General features: G+C 39.0%; 1 protein-coding gene across 5 annotated transcripts in view; it reads right to left on the bottom strand.

The window, feature by feature from the left end:
• The window catches only part of ARHGEF10 (Rho guanine nucleotide exchange factor 10), a 108,094-nt gene that overhangs the window by 12,693 nt on the left and 74,045 nt on the right, over window positions 1-21,356 (bottom strand). For all 5 annotated transcript variants that reach the window (XM_065730771.1, XM_065730773.1, XM_065730774.1 and 2 more), the window contains 5 exons: window positions 20,391-20,512; window positions 17,836-17,922; window positions 16,737-16,960; window positions 15,661-15,818; window positions 4,917-5,059 (listed from right to left, as the gene is read on the bottom strand). In XM_065730771.1, coding sequence (XP_065586843.1) covers window positions 4,917-5,059; window positions 15,661-15,818; window positions 16,737-16,960; window positions 17,836-17,922; window positions 20,391-20,512 — 734 coding nt within the window. The remainder of the gene's footprint in view (window positions 1-4,916; window positions 5,060-15,660; window positions 15,819-16,736; window positions 16,961-17,835; window positions 17,923-20,390; window positions 20,513-21,356) is intronic.

The following is a 21,356-nucleotide window of genomic DNA, read 5'->3' as shown; positions in this document are numbered from 1 at the left end:
CTGCCACCAGATTAGAGGAGGGGTTGTCCCCTCTGCTCTCACCTGGAGCACTGTGTGCAGGTCTGGATACCACAATGAAACATCTGATTCCTCTTTCATTTTAAAGGCATTAGCCCTCCAATCACCGCACTCCTTAACACAGAGCACTTCAGCTTTCCCATAGGTCCCCTTTAGGTACTGGAAAGCTGCTGTAGGTCTCCTCAGAGCCTTCTCTTCCCTAAAATGAATAACCCCAGTTCTCTCAGCCTTGCTGATGACCAACTGACTTTTTAAAAACTTCTCCGGCCTCTAAGTGAATCCCACTAGCAATCTGCACTGTTTGCAGTAAGAAGAAAAATGAAGCTGACGATAAAAAATGAATTTTCTCTGGTGTTTTGACCACAGACAACAATTCTGTGAGTGCCACTGTAAACAACTTCCACAGGCATTTTTGTCACATTCCATTTTTACCAGCTAACTCACTATCCTCCCACTTTGTCTACCCTGCAGTTGGTACAGCTGTTTGTTGAAATGCTTAAAGAAAAGCTGTAATATTGTCAACACCACAAAAAGCATAAAAAAAAGATTCTCCTTCAAAGGGACTTCTAAGATGGAAGAGCAACAGACCCAAACCTGCACATACTTCTGCAATTGCTTATGTTTTTGTGTAGAGGTTTTGACATCTGTTTCAATTACACTTTTATCTGAAACGCAGTTTTTCTTCCAAGATATTTTTTCTTCAGATGAAATACAATCACTGAGGACAAAAACGACTTACTCTCTTTTTCAATAAAAGAACTGAACTTCATTCCATTCTACTGCTCATAACTACATTCCTTTCTACCCTCTATTCACATCCTTTTTATTGCTGTTTGTTTTTGTTTTTCTCAGACAATCCTGTTCTAATTCTATGGCAACATCACAGTGGCAGAGCACGTCCTGGATGCCACAGCAAGTCTGTCTTGCAGTAGAGTCACACACAGCTAACTACTGTTTCAACAGCTTGTGGCATTGCTGAAATCTTTCCTTTGAGGGGTTGCCCACTTGCACCCAACCGCCGTGCCAAGAACTGAACTGCAGTTTTTCAAGCTTAATGAGAGGTGCATCATTCACAGGATAAAACAAATGACTGACTACTTTAAAAAAGGGAAAAATACGCTCAGGTATAAGATTTCCATTTGTTCCGTTTATTCAACTGAAAATTCCAGATTATTCTACATATGTTGCTAAAACAAGTCACTCATATATAGTTAGCCAACCGTTTAAAAACAAGACAAACCAAAACAAGATGGAATGACATTCAATCGATGACTTTAATTCTCTGCCTTCTTTTTTTTTTGCTGCTGTTGTTAAACCAGCACAGGCTGCCTTTGCAGAGTCTAAGGGTCTACAAACACAGAGAACGCTCCATGATCAAGGTTAATACTCAGCAGCAATACCACTGACAGATTTAGGACCAAGACTAAGGACAAGTTTCTTCTTCTTAGAAAGAGTATCAGAAAATATAATTAATATATAACAACAGATGTTGCATTTTGCACATGCCCCATCCCAAGGAGCTTGAGGCATTGTGCCATTCTGGGGCACTGTCCCAATCAAACCATTTCCTGAAATGTTCCAACTATTACAGCAACACAAGATTAAAACAAGTGAATTGAGAGTTTTATCCGGACCAAAAAAAAAAAAAAAACCAACAACAAAAAAAAAGAAAAACTGTGAACATGAATAATATCTAAAACCAATATATCGGATGCCAAATCTGCTCATTTGGTAACAGATTTTTCTTTTTTCTTTTTTTTTTTTTTTAATTTAAACCAGAGTTCGAAAAACAGGGAGGTGTGAAATGAGCTTGTTTTCAGAAGATAATATACTCTTATCAAGTGCAGAAGCAGTTAAATGGAGTAGGGAGAGGTCTGCAAGGCAGGCTTTATCTTGAATGTATAGAACTAGCCCGATACCTTTAAAAATAGTTTATGTGAGACAGAACATATAAAATGTATGCACAATAATGGAAAGTAAGAAACAAGCAGCTGTAACTTGAACATGCAGAAATAAAGGAATTGCACGAAGGGAAGACCAACCCTGAGCAACACTGGGATTCTTGCTGACAAAGCAGAGATGATTAATACACAGAAACTCTCAAACCAAATCTTTACTACTAACTGAATTACCTGTTAACAGAAAGGACAGAGGGAGAACAAACATTTCTTTGCTGCTATTTACCTTCCTACAGGAAAACTTATACTCTGCATAGCAGGGAAAATGTCTCAAATGTATTTTGGTTCTCATAATGTTAAAATATACACCTCTGAAGCAGAATCTAAATTTCATAGAATCACAGAATCACCAAGATTGTAAAAGACCTCTATGACCACCCAGTCCAACCGTCCATCTATCACAAATATTTCCTTACTAAACCATGTCCCCTAATACAACATATACCTGTTTCCTGAACTCCTTCAGGGATGGTGACTCAATCACCTTCCTGAGCAGCCTGTTGCAGTGCCTGCCCACTCTTCTGGGGAGGAAATTTTTTCCTAATATCCAATCTAAACCTCTGCTGGCACAACTTGAGGCCATTCTCTCTAGCCCTACCACTAGTAATGTGGGAGAAAAGGCTGACCCTAACCTCATCACAACCTCCTTCCAAAGAGTTATTGAGAGTCTCCCCTGAGCCTTCTTCTCTCCAGACTAAACAATCCCAGTTCCCTCAGCTACTCCTCATAAGACTTGTGTCCCAGACCCTTAGATTAGTGAGCTGTTTAGTCTGGTGAGATGATGAAAACAAGATTGGTACCTGTCTGTATCTTAGGATCAGTAAAGAGGCAACAGAAAAGCATCACTTATTTGAAGTTCTAAGAGGAATTACACTTATAGCATGCTCATTGGTTGAAATAAACATGACTGTCAGCCCACCACAGAAAAATTAATAACATTCTTAATTAAAATTATGTTATGAAAAGCATTATTCAACTCAGACACACCACTTCCAGTTGCACTACTTCATATATAACTATGTATCTATCAAAGTAAGTGTATCTGAGCACTATAAACAATGGGTTGGTTTAAAAAGCACTTTGGAAATTGAAAGAAACCTCCTATGGTGTTTTCGCTGGAAAACTTGAAGATCTGAAAAATGAAATTACTGGGAATAAGAGAGTGATAGAATATTTATTTTACCTCTCTGAACTTCTGCTTTCTCTACTACAATTCACTACGCCATGCTGTATTTTTGTAAGCTTTATACATTCTTTAGTCTAATCCTGCTTTTGTTCTACTGTGCCAAAACTGCACACCAAACTGTATCCAAAAACATCTATGAAGAATTTTATTATTGAATTAAGTGAGAACTATCAGACTTATTTACAGAGATTTGTCCTAATATAAGCACGTTCAGGAACAATCTGATTGTGCTCTACAACTGTTGCTATGTATTTTCCAGGGACAATCAGAGAGAGTTATCACAGAAGTGTTTAGAACAGAAATTCTAAGTGTCCCAGAGGCAACTCCACTCCCCCAGTTAAGGCAGCTGGAAGTCCATCACAAGTACTATCCAAATCACTCTTGCCAAATCTTTCCCTTAACATAATACCCAAGTTGGCAACAAGGACTAGAGAAAAAACAAAGGAAAAAAACATGAGATTCAAACGTTTACTTAGATGAAACGACTCACCCAGAAAGCCTGGATTAAAAAAAAAAAAAAAAGGCAAGAAATTAGAACATTCACTATTTCCCTGCAAACCCATGACAGTGACTCACAGAATCAATTGTACTAAACAGACAATTGGTGGGAGAAAACATGATCATCAATGAAACAAAACAAAGCACACAGTGAAGGAGGCCATGATCTCACACAGATTCCAGTTTGAATGAATTTCCTGGCTGTAAACATCATGGGCACTCACTGTAATTCTATCACAGATTGAAGGAGAGCTTTTAATTCCTTGTATTTCATAAATCATAGATTCATAGAATCACGAGGTTGTAAAGGACCTACAAGATCATCCTGTCCAACCATCCACCCATTACCATTATTACCACAAGCACTAAACCGTATCTCGCAGCTCCTCATCCAGACTCCTCTTGAACACTGCCAAGGACAGCGACTCCACCACCTCCCTGTGCAGGCCATTCCAGTGCCCGACCACTCTCTCAATGTTTTTCCTTACGTCCAGTCTAAACCTCCTCTCATACATCTTATGGCCATTTCCTCAGGTCCTATTTGTTGCCTGGGAGAAGAGGCCCACCCCCTCCTCACCACAACCCCCCTTCAGGAAGTGGTAGAGTGCAATAAGGTCTCCTCTGAGCCTCCTCTTCTCCAGACTAAACCATCCCAGCTCCCTCAGCCGCTCCTCATAAGACTTGTGCTCTAAGCTTCAGGCCAACAAGATGTTCTTTACATGCAGCGTTGCAGTTGTAATGGAAATGAAGTTCTCACACTATTTGGAAAATGCAGTTGTAAACATAAGTTTGAATCCTCAACGTTTTTATGTTTTTCTACATAAGGAACATTTCTGAAGGCCTCTGAGAGCCAAAACGGATCCGAATCATATTAAGAAAGTAGAAGTCACATCTAACTATGCCATCTCCTTTAATTAAAGCCTTCTGTAATTAACAGGCAGTTCCTATAGGCTGCTTCTTTGCTGCCTTTCCCTCCAATCTCATTTTTAAGCAAACCTCCCAGACACCCCCCAAGTACTTTACAGAAACATGGTGGGGAAACAGAAGCAAATGCACGTCATCACACACCAGCAAAGAACATCACAGTAGCATTTCAGACTGCAGAGAGTAAGATTTAACAGAACTGAAACCATAGTTTATGAAAAGCTTTCTACACCTTGAAGCCTCTTAAAGGAGATTTTAATGGCTAAATTTTACTGCTTATACCTTGCAGCATAGCATAACACGTGAGCAATATTTAATTTTAAAAGCATTACCTCTACAAAATGAGTCACTGTGCTGATTATAAAAATTTGTCCACCACATGCAGCCCAAATGGTATCTTCCATCACAAGCAGACTTCTAACAGGCAGAACCCCCAGTTTAACCGTCTTCTCAGGTTCCATGTTCCACATCCCATCTTTAAGAAAAAAGAATAAGAAAGATTGTACACAATAAAATTACAATCCGTGTTTTAAAACGCTTCTGGGAGCACTGATCAAGGAGCACCTAGAAGAGTAGCTGCACAAAGAATTCTACAAAGAACAGCCACAGTGATATCACAGAGCCTACCTTCATGAAGGGCCACTTCAGGCTGCATTCTGATTTACATCTGTTTCATTTTCATTTAATTTATAGAAAGTTTGTAAAAGTAATAAAATAGTAAAAGGGAAAAAATGCTCAGGTGTTTGTTAACTGAACCATTTTTATCAGGATTAATTGATAAACAAGTAATCCCACACTGCTGTCCCCACATCACTGCTTTTCTACCCAGAGAAAACACAGTCAGCAAGCCACAGTTGATGCAGCATTCTCCAGTTTAGAAGGAGCTCACAAGCGAACTACTTCATGTTAAATCAACTTCCAACTGGACAGAATCATACTTCATGTGGAAAGTAGCCAGCCAGTTTTTTATGGTGGGTTCTAATGAGCTCCAATAGCTCTCTAACTCTGCACATCGATGGAACAGACGTTGTGCTACTCAATGCTTCATAAAACATGCAGTGGGGAGGGGGCTTGTTTATTTGTTTTGGTAGCAGTTGTTGTTTTAATTCCAGCTGAATGCTGTGCCATATTTTCGCTTTGTTTCTATTATTCCCCTGCCCTGGTTTTGGCTGGAATGCAGTTTTTCATAGTGGCTGGTGTGGTGCCATGTTTCGGATTTAGGATGGGAATAATATTGGCCATGCAGAGATGTTTTAGTTGTTGTAGAGCAGTGCTGCACAGAGCCAATGACGTTTCAGCTCCTGGTGCTCCCCCCAGTGAGGGGACTGAGGGTGCACAAAGAGCTGGGAGGGGACAGAACTGGAACAGTTGACCCAGAGTGACCAAAGGAATATTCCACAACGTATGGTGTGATGCTGAACAACAAAACTGGGGGAGCTGGCCAAGGTGTGGGCTGCCACTGCTCAGGGATTAGTTTAATTAGGCATCAGTCAGTGAGTAGTGAGCAATTCCCTCTGCCTATCTTTTTTTCTTCTCTTCCTTTTCTTCGCCCTCATCTCTACCCACACGTTCTTGAACTTTTCAATTTTCTCCCCATCCCACTGCGTGCAAGAGAGTGAACAACCACCACTGGTGGGCTAAACCTCAACATCCCCCCAGTGATAATCCATTATATTTTCTGTCCACAGCAAATGACTGTGTATTTAACAGGTCCAAATTGCATCATACACGTACATGTTGCAGGATCAGTTACTGAGAGGCCCTGTACTAAAAGCTGCATGCCACCAGTTACTTTCAATTGACAGCTCTTTTCAACTAGGAGGAGCAGATTAATCTCTCCCAAATTTAACAGCTAGGGACATGCGTCCTTCATATATGTACTTTTATATATGAAACAGAATAATGATTTTAATACTTCCATGAGTTTATTTCTGCAGCACAAACTCACTGAGCAATCTCAAATACCGCCTTCTATCCCTTATTTAGTACCAGAGTCTGTTGATGCATCTGTTTTTATGTTAAAAGGTTCCAGTTCCTCACTTGAAAGCCCTCTTTCTACATAAACTGCAGAAATGTTGTTTACATTACATTACTTGCATTGGTTTCAATTAGAAATCCACTTAAATTTTGATTTATGAGACCTACATAAGCACATCTTCAGGCAAGCACTTCAGTGCTACTTTTTTCTGTGTAACAAGTCCACCTTTTACTATCTGCTTAGGTGAAGAAGAACTGAATTTACTTCTTCACAATAACAGTGGTAACAGCAATAATGATGTCTGTGCTCTGGAGTACTCGTGATTGCTTCTGCAATCTGCGTTACAGAGTCCTCGCTGAGTCACTCTCAGGATGTGGCTGCGTTTCCAAAGCATCTTTGTGAAAAATGGCATTTAGTTTCAGACTGTCAAAATCATTTTCACAATTTCAGTTTGCAAGGGAGAAGCGTGTTTCCAATTATTAGCCAGCGAGCTCTCCCAGCAATGTCAGTCACTCAATCTCCATGACTCACGTGCACCACAAGTAATAAAGTAACTTGAGGAAAAGTTTGCATTTGATGCCAACCACGTTACTCTCGAATTAAATTGTTATGTGCAGGCTGCCCACACCCTGTGAATGCTGTTAAGTGCAAAGGCTTCCAAGAATGAAGCTGCACACGTGTGTTTATCCTGGTTCTCACTGCCTACGTTATACTGAGCAAAGAAGCTACAGCTGCATCCAGTACGTAGCACCCCTAGATTTCCTTTTTCAGGGATGAAAACAGCAAAACTCCCATATATTCTTATTGCCTCTTCTGAAGGACAAAGACTGTACATTTGCACAGAGAGCAAGTATGCTAAGCAATAAGTTATTTTTTTCTCACATAGGTACACTTTCTACACCTAAAGCATTTGTTGATTGTGTATCTTAACGCCCTCAAATCCTGTGCAACTCCTCAGCTAAATGTAAAGCCACTTTATTAGTTTTGATGTAGTCTTTTTAGAAATCATTATCTAGCATTGGCAGCAGTCTGAATGAAAAGGATTGATGAGTTTCAGGTGGATGTTGATTTTGAAATAAAATTCCTAAAACAACTTTCTGCAAAGTAAGAAGGCAGAGTTCAATGTCACTGACTAACATCAACATGTAGATTTTGGATTTGACAAATGTGTATCAAAATACACTTCTCACAACACCATTTTCAGTTGGTACCATCAGTATAGCACTTTCCAACCAACTTAGTATTAATATTTCAGAATGGGAAAAGAATAGGAAAAGATTGAGACCAGAAGTCTTTTTTGTTACCACAACGTTATGCAAAGAAAAGGCAATTCCACTGGATATCAAACAGGGAAAAATCTGAAGTTCAGGGTCGTGTTACCCACAAACCCTCACCACGTAATAAGGACATCCTGTTGTACTTCTTTCTTTCTGCAGACATCACTGTCCTCCTGATCAGACAGCATATGGGACAGACGAGGGAAAAAGAGGGCATGGGGAAGAGTCTCTAATCTGGTAATGAGGACAGTATTTAAATGAGCTGTGTTCTTGTCCCTGCCACAATTACTGCTTAATTAGTCATACAAAGTGGGATGACTTCAGAAGGAGAAATCAAGCAGTGTTTCTCTCTCCTTATTTTGCAGTGGCCAGGGAAATGGAAATCTCTTGAGAACTGGAAGCATGGGTACTAATCCTCTCAAGCAAGGCAAGGGATTAAGCCTGGTAATCCAATGCGATTCTGTGAATGCTTTAACCACAAGTTCCCAGCTAAAAGCAAGGTCAGGACTTTACTCTGCTGACCAAATCTTTTTTTTCCCCTCCATTAACAAAATTACTTAAAGTCTGAATCTAGTTCATAAATTCTTTCAAGATTGTCTAAATCACACTCTCTGCCTCTCCCTCTAGGTCTCACCAGACTCTATTCAATACCTGCCTGCACAGATTTCATGTTTAATGTTTGCTTCTTTATGTTATCTTTCGATTCAAATTTCATTGCTTCTAAAACCTGAGTGAAAAAAAAATATTTTAACTCAGAGAGTGAAATAAAGAAAAGAAGAAAGAAGCAAGCAAGAGTATCACAATTTCACTGAAAGTATCACAATATCACTGAACTGTAGGGGTGGAAGGGACCTCCAGAGATCACTGAGTCCAACCCCCTGCCAAAGCAGCTCCCTAGCCCAGGCTGCACAGGTAGGCATCCAGGTGGGTCTTGAACGTCTCCAGAGAAGGAGACTCCACCACCTCTCTGTGCAGCTGTGCCACTGCTCCGTCACTGCACTGGGAAGAAGTTCTTACATTTGTGTGGAACTTCCTATGCCTCAGTTTGTGGCCATTTCCTCTCATCCTATCACCACACACTGCTGAGAAGAGTCCAGCCTCATCCCTTTGCCTCCTGCACCTTAGATATTTATAGATGTGATCAGATCTTAAGTAGATTTTCTGGTTCTTCCCTGCATGTAGTATACTGAAAAGCTACAAACTCTTACCTACAAGGTAAGCATACAGATACTATCAAGAGACAATATGCAGAACGTAGATGCTATCTCCAGAGGATTGCCTGCATGTAGAAAAACAAGTTGCCCCCTGAGCAAATACAAGATCAAGGCCTGACACCTGTGGAAATGGGAAGAAACAGGGGAAAAGAATTTTCCTTCTACTCTATGAGAAAAGCCTGTGAAGGTATTAACTACACATAAAGATAACTGTATTTGTGAGATTTAGTGGACTCAGACATTAAAATGATCACATCAAAGCAGCTATCTATTCTTACAGATAAATAGCTCATACAAGGTGACATGACAGTCTGAGGTAATCTTCATAAACATTACTGTAGAAGAACACAGTCATCAGTATGGACTGCAGAAATAAGCATTTGCAAGAATGAGAGGCATCCACAAATTCAGAGTACAGCGTCAAATACATAAAAGAAATACAGGGGCCTCTATAAACAGTACGTTCTATTTTTTTATATTTGTGTCTTGTATGAATATTAATAAGCGAGGACAGTTTTAAGCACCATTGCACCTACACACCAATATATGCTATGTCATTGTTTATGCATCTTCTGAAAATTATATTTTTCCATTGTGCCATAGTTTACATTCGAGCACTGAACAGTATCCTGCAATGTCCATATCAGGCTGCAAAGTTGCATCAAAGTAAGATATTCTATGCTCATAACGTATCTCTAAAATTGTTTAATATTTTTGTCTTTGCTGGTGCTCCCAAGTCTTCACAAGATTACCTGATAAATACAATCTTCCTCCTCAGAAAGCCTTTTCAGAGTTTGCATCACCTTTCCCTTCTTTCATGCTTTCACTAGAGCTGAACTGTACACGGTTTTTTGTTGGTAACTTCCTCTCTTGTTCAGAAGCACTATTGATGACTTCGACAGAGCTGCCAGCACAGCCCTGGGAACAGCAGTTGTTGGTTAATTTGTGCAGTGGAGCACAAACATTTTTTCCATCACATGGCACATAAAACAGCACTACTGAAGAGTATGATCGTAGCTACAGAACTAAAAAGTTTATTAGTACATCTCTTATTGCATGGGAAGAAGCCGAAGGATCCAGGCCTGCTCTAAACAAGGCATAAAGGTGAAAGTCCCATGCTACACATGAAGCAGTTGATTCTTCCTAAAAGTAAAATAAATTCTTCATGCTATGTGACTGACAGCACCCTACCTAAAATAACATGTAGGAGAGGCTCTGGAAGCCCCAGCATGAAATATACAAACAATATAAATAGTGTCAGCATATTTCTCATAGCAAGTATTAGGAAATGATGCTAACAGCAATAACATAGTCAAGACAAAAGTTTCTTTTTCAGTATCATGCTTTTCTCTAACAGCTTAGTAAAATTCCTTACTTTTCATAGCAATACCAGAACATCAGCTCCACTTCGAGTGCTGATCATCACATGCCAGAACTGCACTCTCCAGACAGGTCATGACAGTGCACAAACCCAACCCAAGCCCTGAAGTCTGATATCTTTCCACATGCTCACCCTCACTGGCATTTGTCAAAGTACACGTACATTCTTCAACTTTGGAAGACATCCATCTTGCTAATGAAATTATCTGCCCTCTCTTAAATGTTTTACGCTTCCTTCTAATTTTGTTCCTTTTCCTCACTTTTAATCCTCTCAGTGCATCACTGATGAGTGTCCTGAGGCCTCCATAGACAGCTAAGTCACCAAAGCTCTCAATTAACTTCAGAGCTGCCTTTGTTTGTTACCAGTACAGTCCACCTAAAGAATGTAAAATTCTGCCCTGTGCATAGCCCAGACTAACTCCATTGTAGTTCTCATAGCACATTTAAAGTCAATTATAATTCTCAAAGCTGAGCTTTCATTCATTTCTTAAACCTTAGGGCCATAGCCTAGCAGCATATACACACAGGCTCTGAAAAATCTACTGGCAAACACTGCTCTCATTAAAATACATTAAGACGCCTCCTCTTATGGATGTGTGAACTCTGTTCTCTTTATGGCAAAAGACAACTCAAATCAAGCATCTTCTGACTTGCAGAAGAGACCTCGAGTCACCTGGGTGAGGGCCACTCAAAATGGAATTGGCAACGCTCCCAGTCACTTCTTCATGTCAAAGCCTTTCAAGAAACATACTAAAAGTCCAGGTGTGAAAGGGCAACAGAGCCAGAGGTTATGTATTAAATAATCATTTGATAAAATAGAGATTTCTTCAGTTGGGAGTCTAGTGCCTTAGCCACTGGGATACTGTGCAATGAGAGACTGCATGTCTTCTTCCTCCTATCTTGCTTTTTTTTTTTATTAAAAAAAAAAAAAGAAGGAAAAAAAATAATCCTTGGGTTAAGAAACTGATTATAGATGCAGGCTTTGCACTGTGAATCACAAGTGGAGACTGGCACTCCTCTAGAGCTCAGCAGCACATGGAAGAAGGATGACATTAATAAATGCTGTGTTTCAGTTCCTCATTGGAATTGCTCGTGTGGACATTACTCAGAGAATGAGGTGGGAGCATGTGTAGCTCAGCCCCTGCTCAAGCAGGGACAGCCAGAGCAGGGTACCCAGGACCACGTCCAGGTGGCTTTGGAAGCTCTCCAGTGCAGAGACTCCACAGGCTCTCTGGGCAACCTGTGACAGTGTTTCATCACACACAAAGTAATAGGGAGTTTATTGATGCTTAGGCATTCACTTGCCTCTTGCTTCTTGTCCTGTCCCTGGGCATCACTGAAAAGAGCCTGGCTACATTCTCTTTGCACATTACCTTCAGGTATTTATATAAATTGGTACCATTCCCTCTGAACCTTCTGTTCTCCAGGCTGAAAATTCTCAACTCTCCTCATCTCCATACCCTTTACTGGACTCTTTCCTGCAGTTCCATGTCTGCCTTTCACTGAGGTTCATCAGTGCTGAGCAGAGCGGAAGCATCCCAGAGCATGCCAAGAGCTGTGAATTACACTGGTTGTGCTGAGCACACAAGGGTTTGCTGCAAGTATAGCACACGTAAGTGAGAGGCTACAAGACTGCAATTGTGTGCCTAGAAATTAGGCACTGTAATCAAAGGCACAAGCCTTTCTATTGCATCTGTTCTCTCATCTTAACCGAATTCTTTCTGAAATGACTGATACATTACCAGTAATGTTACAAGTAATATGTTATAGACTTTGTCACAATCATTCTGATTTTTAATTCTTTTTCCTGTTTCTCTTCATATTCTTTATAGGAACGTTATGGGGAAAGAAATGTATATCACTGTCACAAAGAAAGGAAGTACCTGGAACTGACAATAGTATACCAGGAACAATACATGTATATATCATAAAGACTGTGATTTCCTTATCCTAAGATACTTTTGTGAATGGAAGTCAAACACGTGCTGACCTTTTTTGCTATTATGTCACTCAGAAAACACATCTGCTGGGCTGTCTCCAACCATCACAAATGGGTTTTTGTTAAACAGAGACAATACAGTGTACTTTCTCCTTAACTTCATTTGCACGAGTTTTTCCTGGACATATTCCTAATGATTGCATGCACAATATTTCAGAATAACTACATAGTTACTAGCCCTGGAAACAAGTTCTCAAATGCAAAGCGTCATATAAACTTTACAGCCCACATCACATCACCATTCTTATATGAACATTTAATGCACTAGCAGTTTTCTGGCTCCTCCAATTAGTTTTCTCACTCAAAAAACATTAAGGATTATCAGAGATAATTATTAAGGCCGTATTTCTAGGATCAACATACTGGTTGATCATAGTTAGTTGAACCTACATTCTATTTCCCCTCTGCTATTTTCAATGATCACCCACGTTAGCTCACATTTAGGAACTGCACAGATTTTAAGATATCAGTGCCCATTAACTTTGCCTTCTAATTTGTTTGAATACATTCGGGTTCAAACCTTTTTTAACTCCTAAGTAAAAGCACACCAATACAGAGTTGCCTGAGTAAACATGGATTGCCCTCCTCAATGGAGGGAGCCACAGTGTGAATCCTCCTCTCTCTCACTAACACAGCAGGTGCTCCTCAGTTTACCATACGTGTTTCTTACTATCCACTTTAAACTACTTCAAGAGAAAGCTTCCCTGTAGCCAGAGAGCACTCTGGGTGGTATCAACCGAACAAAGCTCTCTTATGAAGAAAGTCAGAAGACACTTGCCATTTCTAAACAAGCTGGTTGCTCACACGTAATAAGCCATCTAAAGAAGACATGAACAAGTAGAGTTATTTTGGTACTGAACACTGAATAACAGAAGTCATGGATCTTTGTACATACGGGCACAGAACGTCAGTGAATGAACTGATCCCTACATGTTTTTTATTTTATTTTTCTTTCCCTACAAGAGAAAGAAACATGGATCACAGATGTAATAGAAGCTGGCAGGTTTCACCCTGAAGATTACTTACTCCCTTTTATTCATAGAGTAACACAAAAGGCTGCACAGCTAATTTACCTGTGTATCACACAGCATTTGTCCATCTCTGAATGTAGGCTTCATATCAGGATGTCCAGTAATGCAGTTGGCTATATTTCACTTTCACTTTTAAATCTTTCCTTAATCTCCCTTACTATGACAGACCAAAAAACAAGTTGGTTCATATATGGTTGGAATGTAACTCCTTCTGTAGAAAAGAAGACAACACTGATGAATTAAACAAAGCTCCTCTTAGTCTGCATTCTCTGTCCATCCTATTTAACTGCTCAGATTCCTTTGTCTGGCAAAATAGGTCAGTGCTCATAAAAACACCCCTTCAGGGCTGAACGATCACGTGACCACAGCAAGCCATAAGGAATACAGATGCTAATATGGGAGCAGTTGATTTCACAGAATGACAGAACTGTAGGGGTTGGAAGGGACCTCCAGAGATCACGGAGTCCAAACCCCTGCCAAAGCAGCTCCTAGCCCAGGTTGCACAGGTAGGCATCCAGGTGTGTCCTGAACTTCTCCAGAGAAGGAGACTCCACCATCTCTCTGCGCTGCACTACTTTTAAGAGGCATGGGAGACTGAAATACAAACACAAACCAAACTGCGAAGGAAAACATTACAGAATGAGTCAGAAAAAGAAATAACAACAACAAAAGACAGTTTCCAATCTCAGAGCTTCAGCTATCCTGAAGCAGAATGTGATGAGTTCCTAGAATATTCAGCTGCACAGAATCCTCTCTTAGAGGAAGAGGACGCTATGACCCTCACGAATACAACATAACCCCCTGCTTATAATATAATTCTGTCTGATTAACAGCTCCATTCCACTCTTAACTGCCTCTGCAGATACGCAAGCCCATGCATCCTTTCTTACCTATGCTGCTAAGGATGCCACTCATCTTTTTCAAGTGGTCCTTTTCATACGAGTCGAGTGACAGCAACTGCACTCATCCCTTTCAGAGAAGATGGCAGTTCAACTTTCTACCCCAGACAGGTACATACAGAAACTGAAACACCAAAAATGATGCTGTGAGAGTGGGATCAAGGTCTTCTGTACCTCCAAAACAAGGAGAGATTTGCTATTTAGTGGGAAAAAAAAAGAGTCTAACATGTAATGTCTGATTTCAGACATCATTTCAGACATCTCAAGAGGAAACCCACTGCATTGAAGATGGCAACTGGTGAAGGAAAATCTCCTTCCCAACACATCTTTCAGATTCTTCATAGCTTGGAGAAAAAAACAAAACAGCAACAGGAAAAACTCCATACATTGTACCAAGCCAAATCTTCATGACTTGTGTTACCTACTGTGATACACTGTTCCACAGATGTCAGACACTGAACCTGCCTTTCCACTCGGAGGCTGGCACAGATTCACTGGACACTAGTGCCAGCTTTGCCCTTCACAAGATGACTCTGTGCAAACATTTTACTTAGAGCCTCCTAGAAATCCTTGTTTTAGACTGAGCAAAACCCCACTGCTTTTGAGCTGGCGTGCAGATGTATGCAGTACTGTGGGAAAGTTCATGGGACATTACGAAGAGCACAGACAAGCACACACACCAGCTCTGAAGAAGCCCAAGTCTGGTTCAGAAGCATTATCTGTGATTTTCCTTTACTTAGATTATTTCATCCAATTACTTAGCTAGACAGGAAGTAACTTGCAATGACAAAGGAGTTCTACTATGAAATAGACGAGATGCACACATAATAAACATTCATATCTGTTAAATAAAAATTGAGTCATCGTTTCACATGAGATACACAGAAAACTCTACCCATAGGGAATTTGCATTCAGAGACACTCTACTCAGGGAGTGGAAGTAACATAGTGTTATGTAAAACAGAGTAAACTGCCTATTATCACGTACATTTCTGAACTTCTGTGATATTAAAGACAAATGTGTTTAAACTGGGGCACAGATCAGATCTCATAAAATGCATTTTGCAGCAGGAAATAAAAAAAAGAGAACAGCATCAAATTATCTAGTATCTTTCAAAATGAGAAATGAAAGTGTTAAACTAAAATAATTCAGAATCATCTTTTTTTCCCCTGTAACCGTAAGTAAGCTTACAGAACTTGTACAGAGAGGGAAAATATAATCACGGAAAACTATTTCTGCCAAAATATACTGACATGCAAGTTCCTCAGGATGTTATTGAATCATATCACTACATTACCTTCTGCTTTTGTGTAGATTGCAATGTTTCCATTTACCAAGCCAGCAAACAAGTATTGCGACATATATGTTAAGCTCATGACAGTTGATTTTTCAGGAGTGAAGAAGTGTTGAAGTCGAATTTTCTTTGAGCCTTGGCAACTTTTGTAAATAGAAATACTACAAAAAGAAACAAGAAAAAAAATAAATCTGCAAAATTCTTAGTAGATTATTTACTAAAGAGATTTGTAAAAAAAATAGTGGGGAAAAATATTTTCTTCCATTTATAGGAAGACAAATATGGAAAGAACTCTCTTGACCCTTCAAAATATTTAAGTAGATCATCTGCAATTACTTAACAAAGGCACTGGAAGTATAGGGAAATAAAATGGAGAAGCATTTATTCACCAAAGAAACATAGGAAGAATCATGCTGTAAAGTTCCTTTTACAACTGTCCAAAACTTCTCACTGGTTAGAAAGAACAAAACAGATTAAGTATTACCCATAGAACTAGGGAGAATTAAAGAAACACAATCAGACATCAACTGCACTTAAAATTCCCATAATTCCTACAGATTGTCACCATGGGTATGTTAGCAATACTGAATAATTAAATCTGGAATTGATTGCACCTCACACACAAAGGCATTAGTGCAAGCAGACTTTGGAATTGTTGGAAACACAGCATTTTCCTTACACAGATATTATTTCTCCTTCACTTGTACCAGTCAGAAAGCCCTATAGAAACTGCATATTGTTGCATACTGATGTCTTCATGAGTCAAAGCAAGATTTGTTCACTTACTGAGCCACAGTTTCAGAAAACACAGCTTCTTCAATTGAGTCATGACTCAGTAAGGTCATCCATTCAACCAAAGCAAAGTAACTCATATCAACAGTAAACAGCAATGGTATTTACTTGCATGCCAGATCCCGAACAACATCACACTGTTAGAGGTCAATGTGCTCCTCATTTAACACTTATGCCATTTATAAAACTTTCCAATACTTAAAAAAATTGCTGCAACATTGTAAAAATAATATTTATAAAAAAGCTAATGAATAAATCACACACAGTATGCTAAAAATGAGAATCACCTTCCTTCTTCCATGCCAAGGCAAATAGTAGGTACATTAGAAGCTTTTGTAGGAACATTTTCAGAGTTGAGAGACACATTTATCTCTTTCATTTTCTCTTCTTCTGGTATGTAGACCATGCAGAGAATCCGTGATTCCACATTGAAGCACTCAATAACCTTAGGGCCAGAGCTCTGAAATGACACTATTGCAATCTGGCCCATCTGATTTGTACAACTGCCAATCTGAATTGGAAAGAGAAAAAATAAAAATAAAAACAAATAGACAAAGACTGATGACCATCTCCAGCAGGAGCCTCATTAATGTGGAGAAATACTGTAGAGTTGAAGAGTGCATCTCAAGTTGAACAAGAAAATGATCCAGCTCATAATATGTTTTAAAACATGACTTAAGAACACAGAATTCCCCTGTATGCTCACAGAAACTGTTTGGGTTTTTTTTGAAAGAAGAAATGGCCTATCCTGACATGTACATGTAGAATGTATTGCATGTATTGACTGCTTTCAAATAATGGAGCCAAAAAGCAATTACACAAGTCAACCTGAAAATGACCACCACTGAAAAAGACAAGAACTATTTTTAACCTTTAACTCTCAAGGGTTCCAAAATGTTGTCCTTCAAAATCTCGGTTTTGTAGTAACAAGAAAACCTACTGAAATCTTTAGCATTTGAAAAAACAAAATAAAAATTGGTGATGTCACCTTGTTCTTTACAATTTCAGCACATTTAGGTCATAATAGCGTGCTAGAATATTATTTTCTTATTTAAATGCTTAAACAGATTTCTTATACCTAAAACATTTTTCAAACATGGATGCAGACAAAAGGACAGTGAGCTCATACAGCTTTATGCAGCACATAACATGTCCAACAGTGCTCAATTCATTCCGTGCAACACTAACAACCACACACACACACTGAGTACAGTGAGATCAAACAGACAAACTTACTAGTTATCCTCTACAGAAGTCCCCTTAAATAAAATAAACAGAAATAACAGAAATAATAATTTCAGATCCATATGCTGCTGATTGTCAGAACAAAAAACAAAAAACAACTCCAAAAAGAGGAGACAAACCTCTCTCAAAGACTAAACTTACCCATAGAAAACCATGCTCCATGGAACAGGAATCTGATTCCATTTCTCCAGAGAGGTACAGTTCAGGATTATAAGCAGCACATTCGATCTTCAAACAAACAAACAGAAACAAAAGACAGTTAACGTTAAAAAGATATGCCTGACTCAATCTTTTTTAATCTACAATTAACTAAAGAAATCATTTAAGGATATCACAATGTCAGAAAAGAAGTCAAGAAGTCAATCTGGCCCATCCAGCTTCCAGTGTGTAGGGTCAACTGTGTGTGTGTCATTCCTAGCACATTCTTTGTCCACTCCTAAATACATTAAAATCTAAAGAGTACGAATTATCCACCTGATCTGTTCAAAAGCTTCACAGAGCTTCAAACTTCATCACTTTTTCTTCCCCAGACATCCAACCTAACGTCATCCCTGACCCAGCATTTTCATCTTAACCATCAGCAAACCTTCCCTTCTATAGTGTCCTTTCACAAGTAAGGTTGCGATATGTCACAACCCCCCCCGAGTCTCTTCACTAGGCTCAGCAAACACCATCACTAGTTCATTCAATTACTTTGCTAAATCTTGTTTTAAACTTTTAAAGTAAGTTTTTTAAAATACTTGCTTATGACTGCTGTTTTTACAACTGGCATCTCTCTATCAACTCCATATATTTGAAAGTGCAGAACTTTGTAAACCGAACACCCTGTTCTAGCCAATCTATAAAATACTATGTAAAACACTACATAATGAATACCTCCTCTGAACCTTATTTGTGTTCATTCTATTGGTTATTTGCTGTTTGTAACAATATCACATTTTTAACCAATTCTTACCTTGCTGTTTGCTTAAAAATTGCTTTTATGGACTTTCTACTCAATCACCTCCTCAGTCTGTACTTGTGAAGGTACTTAACTCTGCCAGAGAATACCACGCACGTGTCCTAATTACTATCACCCTCTTTATTTCTTCAGATTACTTCTCCAAGTGTTCTACTCATTTTGAAAGTTAATGCTATACTTCAAAATACTTTCACTCCCTCCCACTTCTTGTTATCATGACACTGACAATAAGCTAAAAACTACATTCATGATTTTATCATCCAGGTTATTTAAGGAAAAAGTAATCAACCCAACTCCTTCCTCAAGAGCAACACCAGACTCAGCATCATTTTCCAGGCTAGGATAGACTTGCACTGAAACACCAGCATACAAGCTCTAAAAATAAGGCCTTTTTATGATTTATTTCTATTTTCCCTGATTTCCCCTAATAAAAAGTTTTATATAAACACTTTGCTATTATTAGCTTCTTTAATATATTTTTAACAGAGTAAAAAGGTTTCTGATGAGGAATTGTTATGCTTTTAGACAACATCTTATACAATTCACACTCGTGCTTGTTTCAGACATCAATGACATAATACTGCTTGTGATTCTGAAACTATCTATTCATAATGGTGATTTACAATAGCTGTGACAGGTAAGTACATCACTAAAGAAAGAAAAAGTTAACCTGCTGGCTAGGTATTTCTCAGGCTGTTTTTTACATCTCTATGTTACTTTGTGTCTTACTCAAAAATGATGATGTTTTTCACAGTCAAATCCTGGTAGTTTAGCTCTCCATCTCAATAGAAGCCTTTTACAGAATGATGCAAATTTGCTCTGACAGATGTTACTGACTCCCTGAACTACCAGGCAGTCTGAGCAGTATGCTAAGAGATAGCAGGATCAGTCAAGCAAAGGGCTCTTCCCACCCCAACCTGTACCTCTACATCAAAACTGCAATTGAAGCTGCAGAAAAGCAGAACTATTTAGATGATTTCAAGCTCAAGCCCTCAAGAGCATCAGGAGTGACAGCTGAGCTCCTATGTTCTCCTTTGGAGTTGTAACACTAGCAGAGTTGTCTTGGAGCTGAGGCAAACTCTGCCATACGCTGTCTTCTGTTAAAGTGATCATAGCAAAGACCATTACACAACTGTAGGGGCATGTGACCTTCCCTTCCTTTCAAAACAAACAGACCCTTTTGAAACTTGATTACAGGGGATGAATCTGAGCCTTTAAGGCACTTGGCACAGATCTCCAGAAATTACAGATACATAGGCTCTAAGAAGATGTGAGTATTTAGAACTCCCTTTAAAATATCAGTTTGGTTATTTATCCAACGGTGACATAGAAAGTATTCAATAAATATAAATCTGAGTGTCTAGTAAGATATGAATGACTGAAGTTATACAGGAGACTGAGGACTTTCAGCAGACCTCAGCTGCTGTAAATTGCAGCTCTGCTCTGGCTCCATTTAAAACTGTTACACATTTCCAATGCGTTGGTTTCCTTGAGAGATGAGCAAACACCTAAAATAAATGCCATATCACATAAAACTACATACTTTGCTCTGTGAGGTCTCAAAGATTGTGTTCCTGTGACCCTCTTGGATTTTCTATCGCTACTGGTCTTATACCAAAGTATACATTAGCAGTAACTTAAGAGAACTAATAGATGTATTTACAATACAGATTTCCTTAGAAGTGACATCACTAAAGTAAACAAACTGTAATTTTGTATAATCAGTTCTATTCACCTTAAACTCCTGGTGCTTGGCCATCATCACTGGCATGTGTCTAACAAGGAGAGGATGTTTCTCCTTTTTGATTTGATTCCCATCATCTTCTACACAGAACCAACCCAACAGGTTATCCTCCGCTGTAATGGAAAGAGCAAACAACAAACACCCAACGACACTTCTACTGAATGACTGCTTACATCTCTCTTCAGAAATAGAAAATAATTATCTTACAATTGGTTAGTACTGATCAGGCTTTTCTCATGTCATATATACTTTTGTTGGAATAAACAACAAATCTGAGCAGAAATTGAATACAGTAGATTATGTAACTACTGTCAACACCAAAAGAGCAACACTTGATACTAGCAAAGCATTAATGATCTTGTCAGTAGCTTATTAAAAGAGGCAAAGGCACAACTTCCTCTTCCTCTTTTGAATACTTAAATGTTATCAAACCTTTCCTCAGACCTACCAGATCTATCACCTACAAATACGACCGTTTCTCTGCAAGCTAAGTAACACTGCTACCATGTGCGATTTATCATTACTCCAAGGATCCACTTCCTGCAATGATGGTGATGTCCAGCTTCCCCTCATTTTTGTTGTTTATCTGTCTTCTGTGAGATGCCATAAAAACACCGTGTTTTGAGAAAGTGCTGGCAAAAATTGGTTCTATTTTGCATATCCTCTATGTTTCAACTTAGGCACTCAACATCCCAGGTTACTTCTGAAACTTAGGTGCTCTGAGGAAACACAGGAAACTAATAACATCACAGGACAGCATGTTCTTTACTGCTCCCACTTAGATCAGACTTGTTAGCAGTAATTTCTCTAGCACAGGCTAGTAATTATATTAAAAAAAGTGACTCTGATCCCAAAGACAAAAACTTGCTTCTCGTATCCAACTAAATAATTATCTTATTAAAATGTCACGATTGTTTATTTCATGCTCAGGAAGTTAAACAAATGAACCCAACAGCT

This window comes from Cyrtonyx montezumae, unplaced genomic scaffold, assembly GCF_038088225.1.
Source record: "Cyrtonyx montezumae isolate F1298 unplaced genomic scaffold, pur_monq_1.0 scaffold_13, whole genome shotgun sequence".
NCBI lineage: Eukaryota > Metazoa > Chordata > Aves > Galliformes > Odontophoridae > Cyrtonyx > Cyrtonyx montezumae.
The sequence above is the reverse complement of the archived record's forward strand: the minus strand, read 5'-3'. Positions and strand labels throughout refer to the sequence as shown.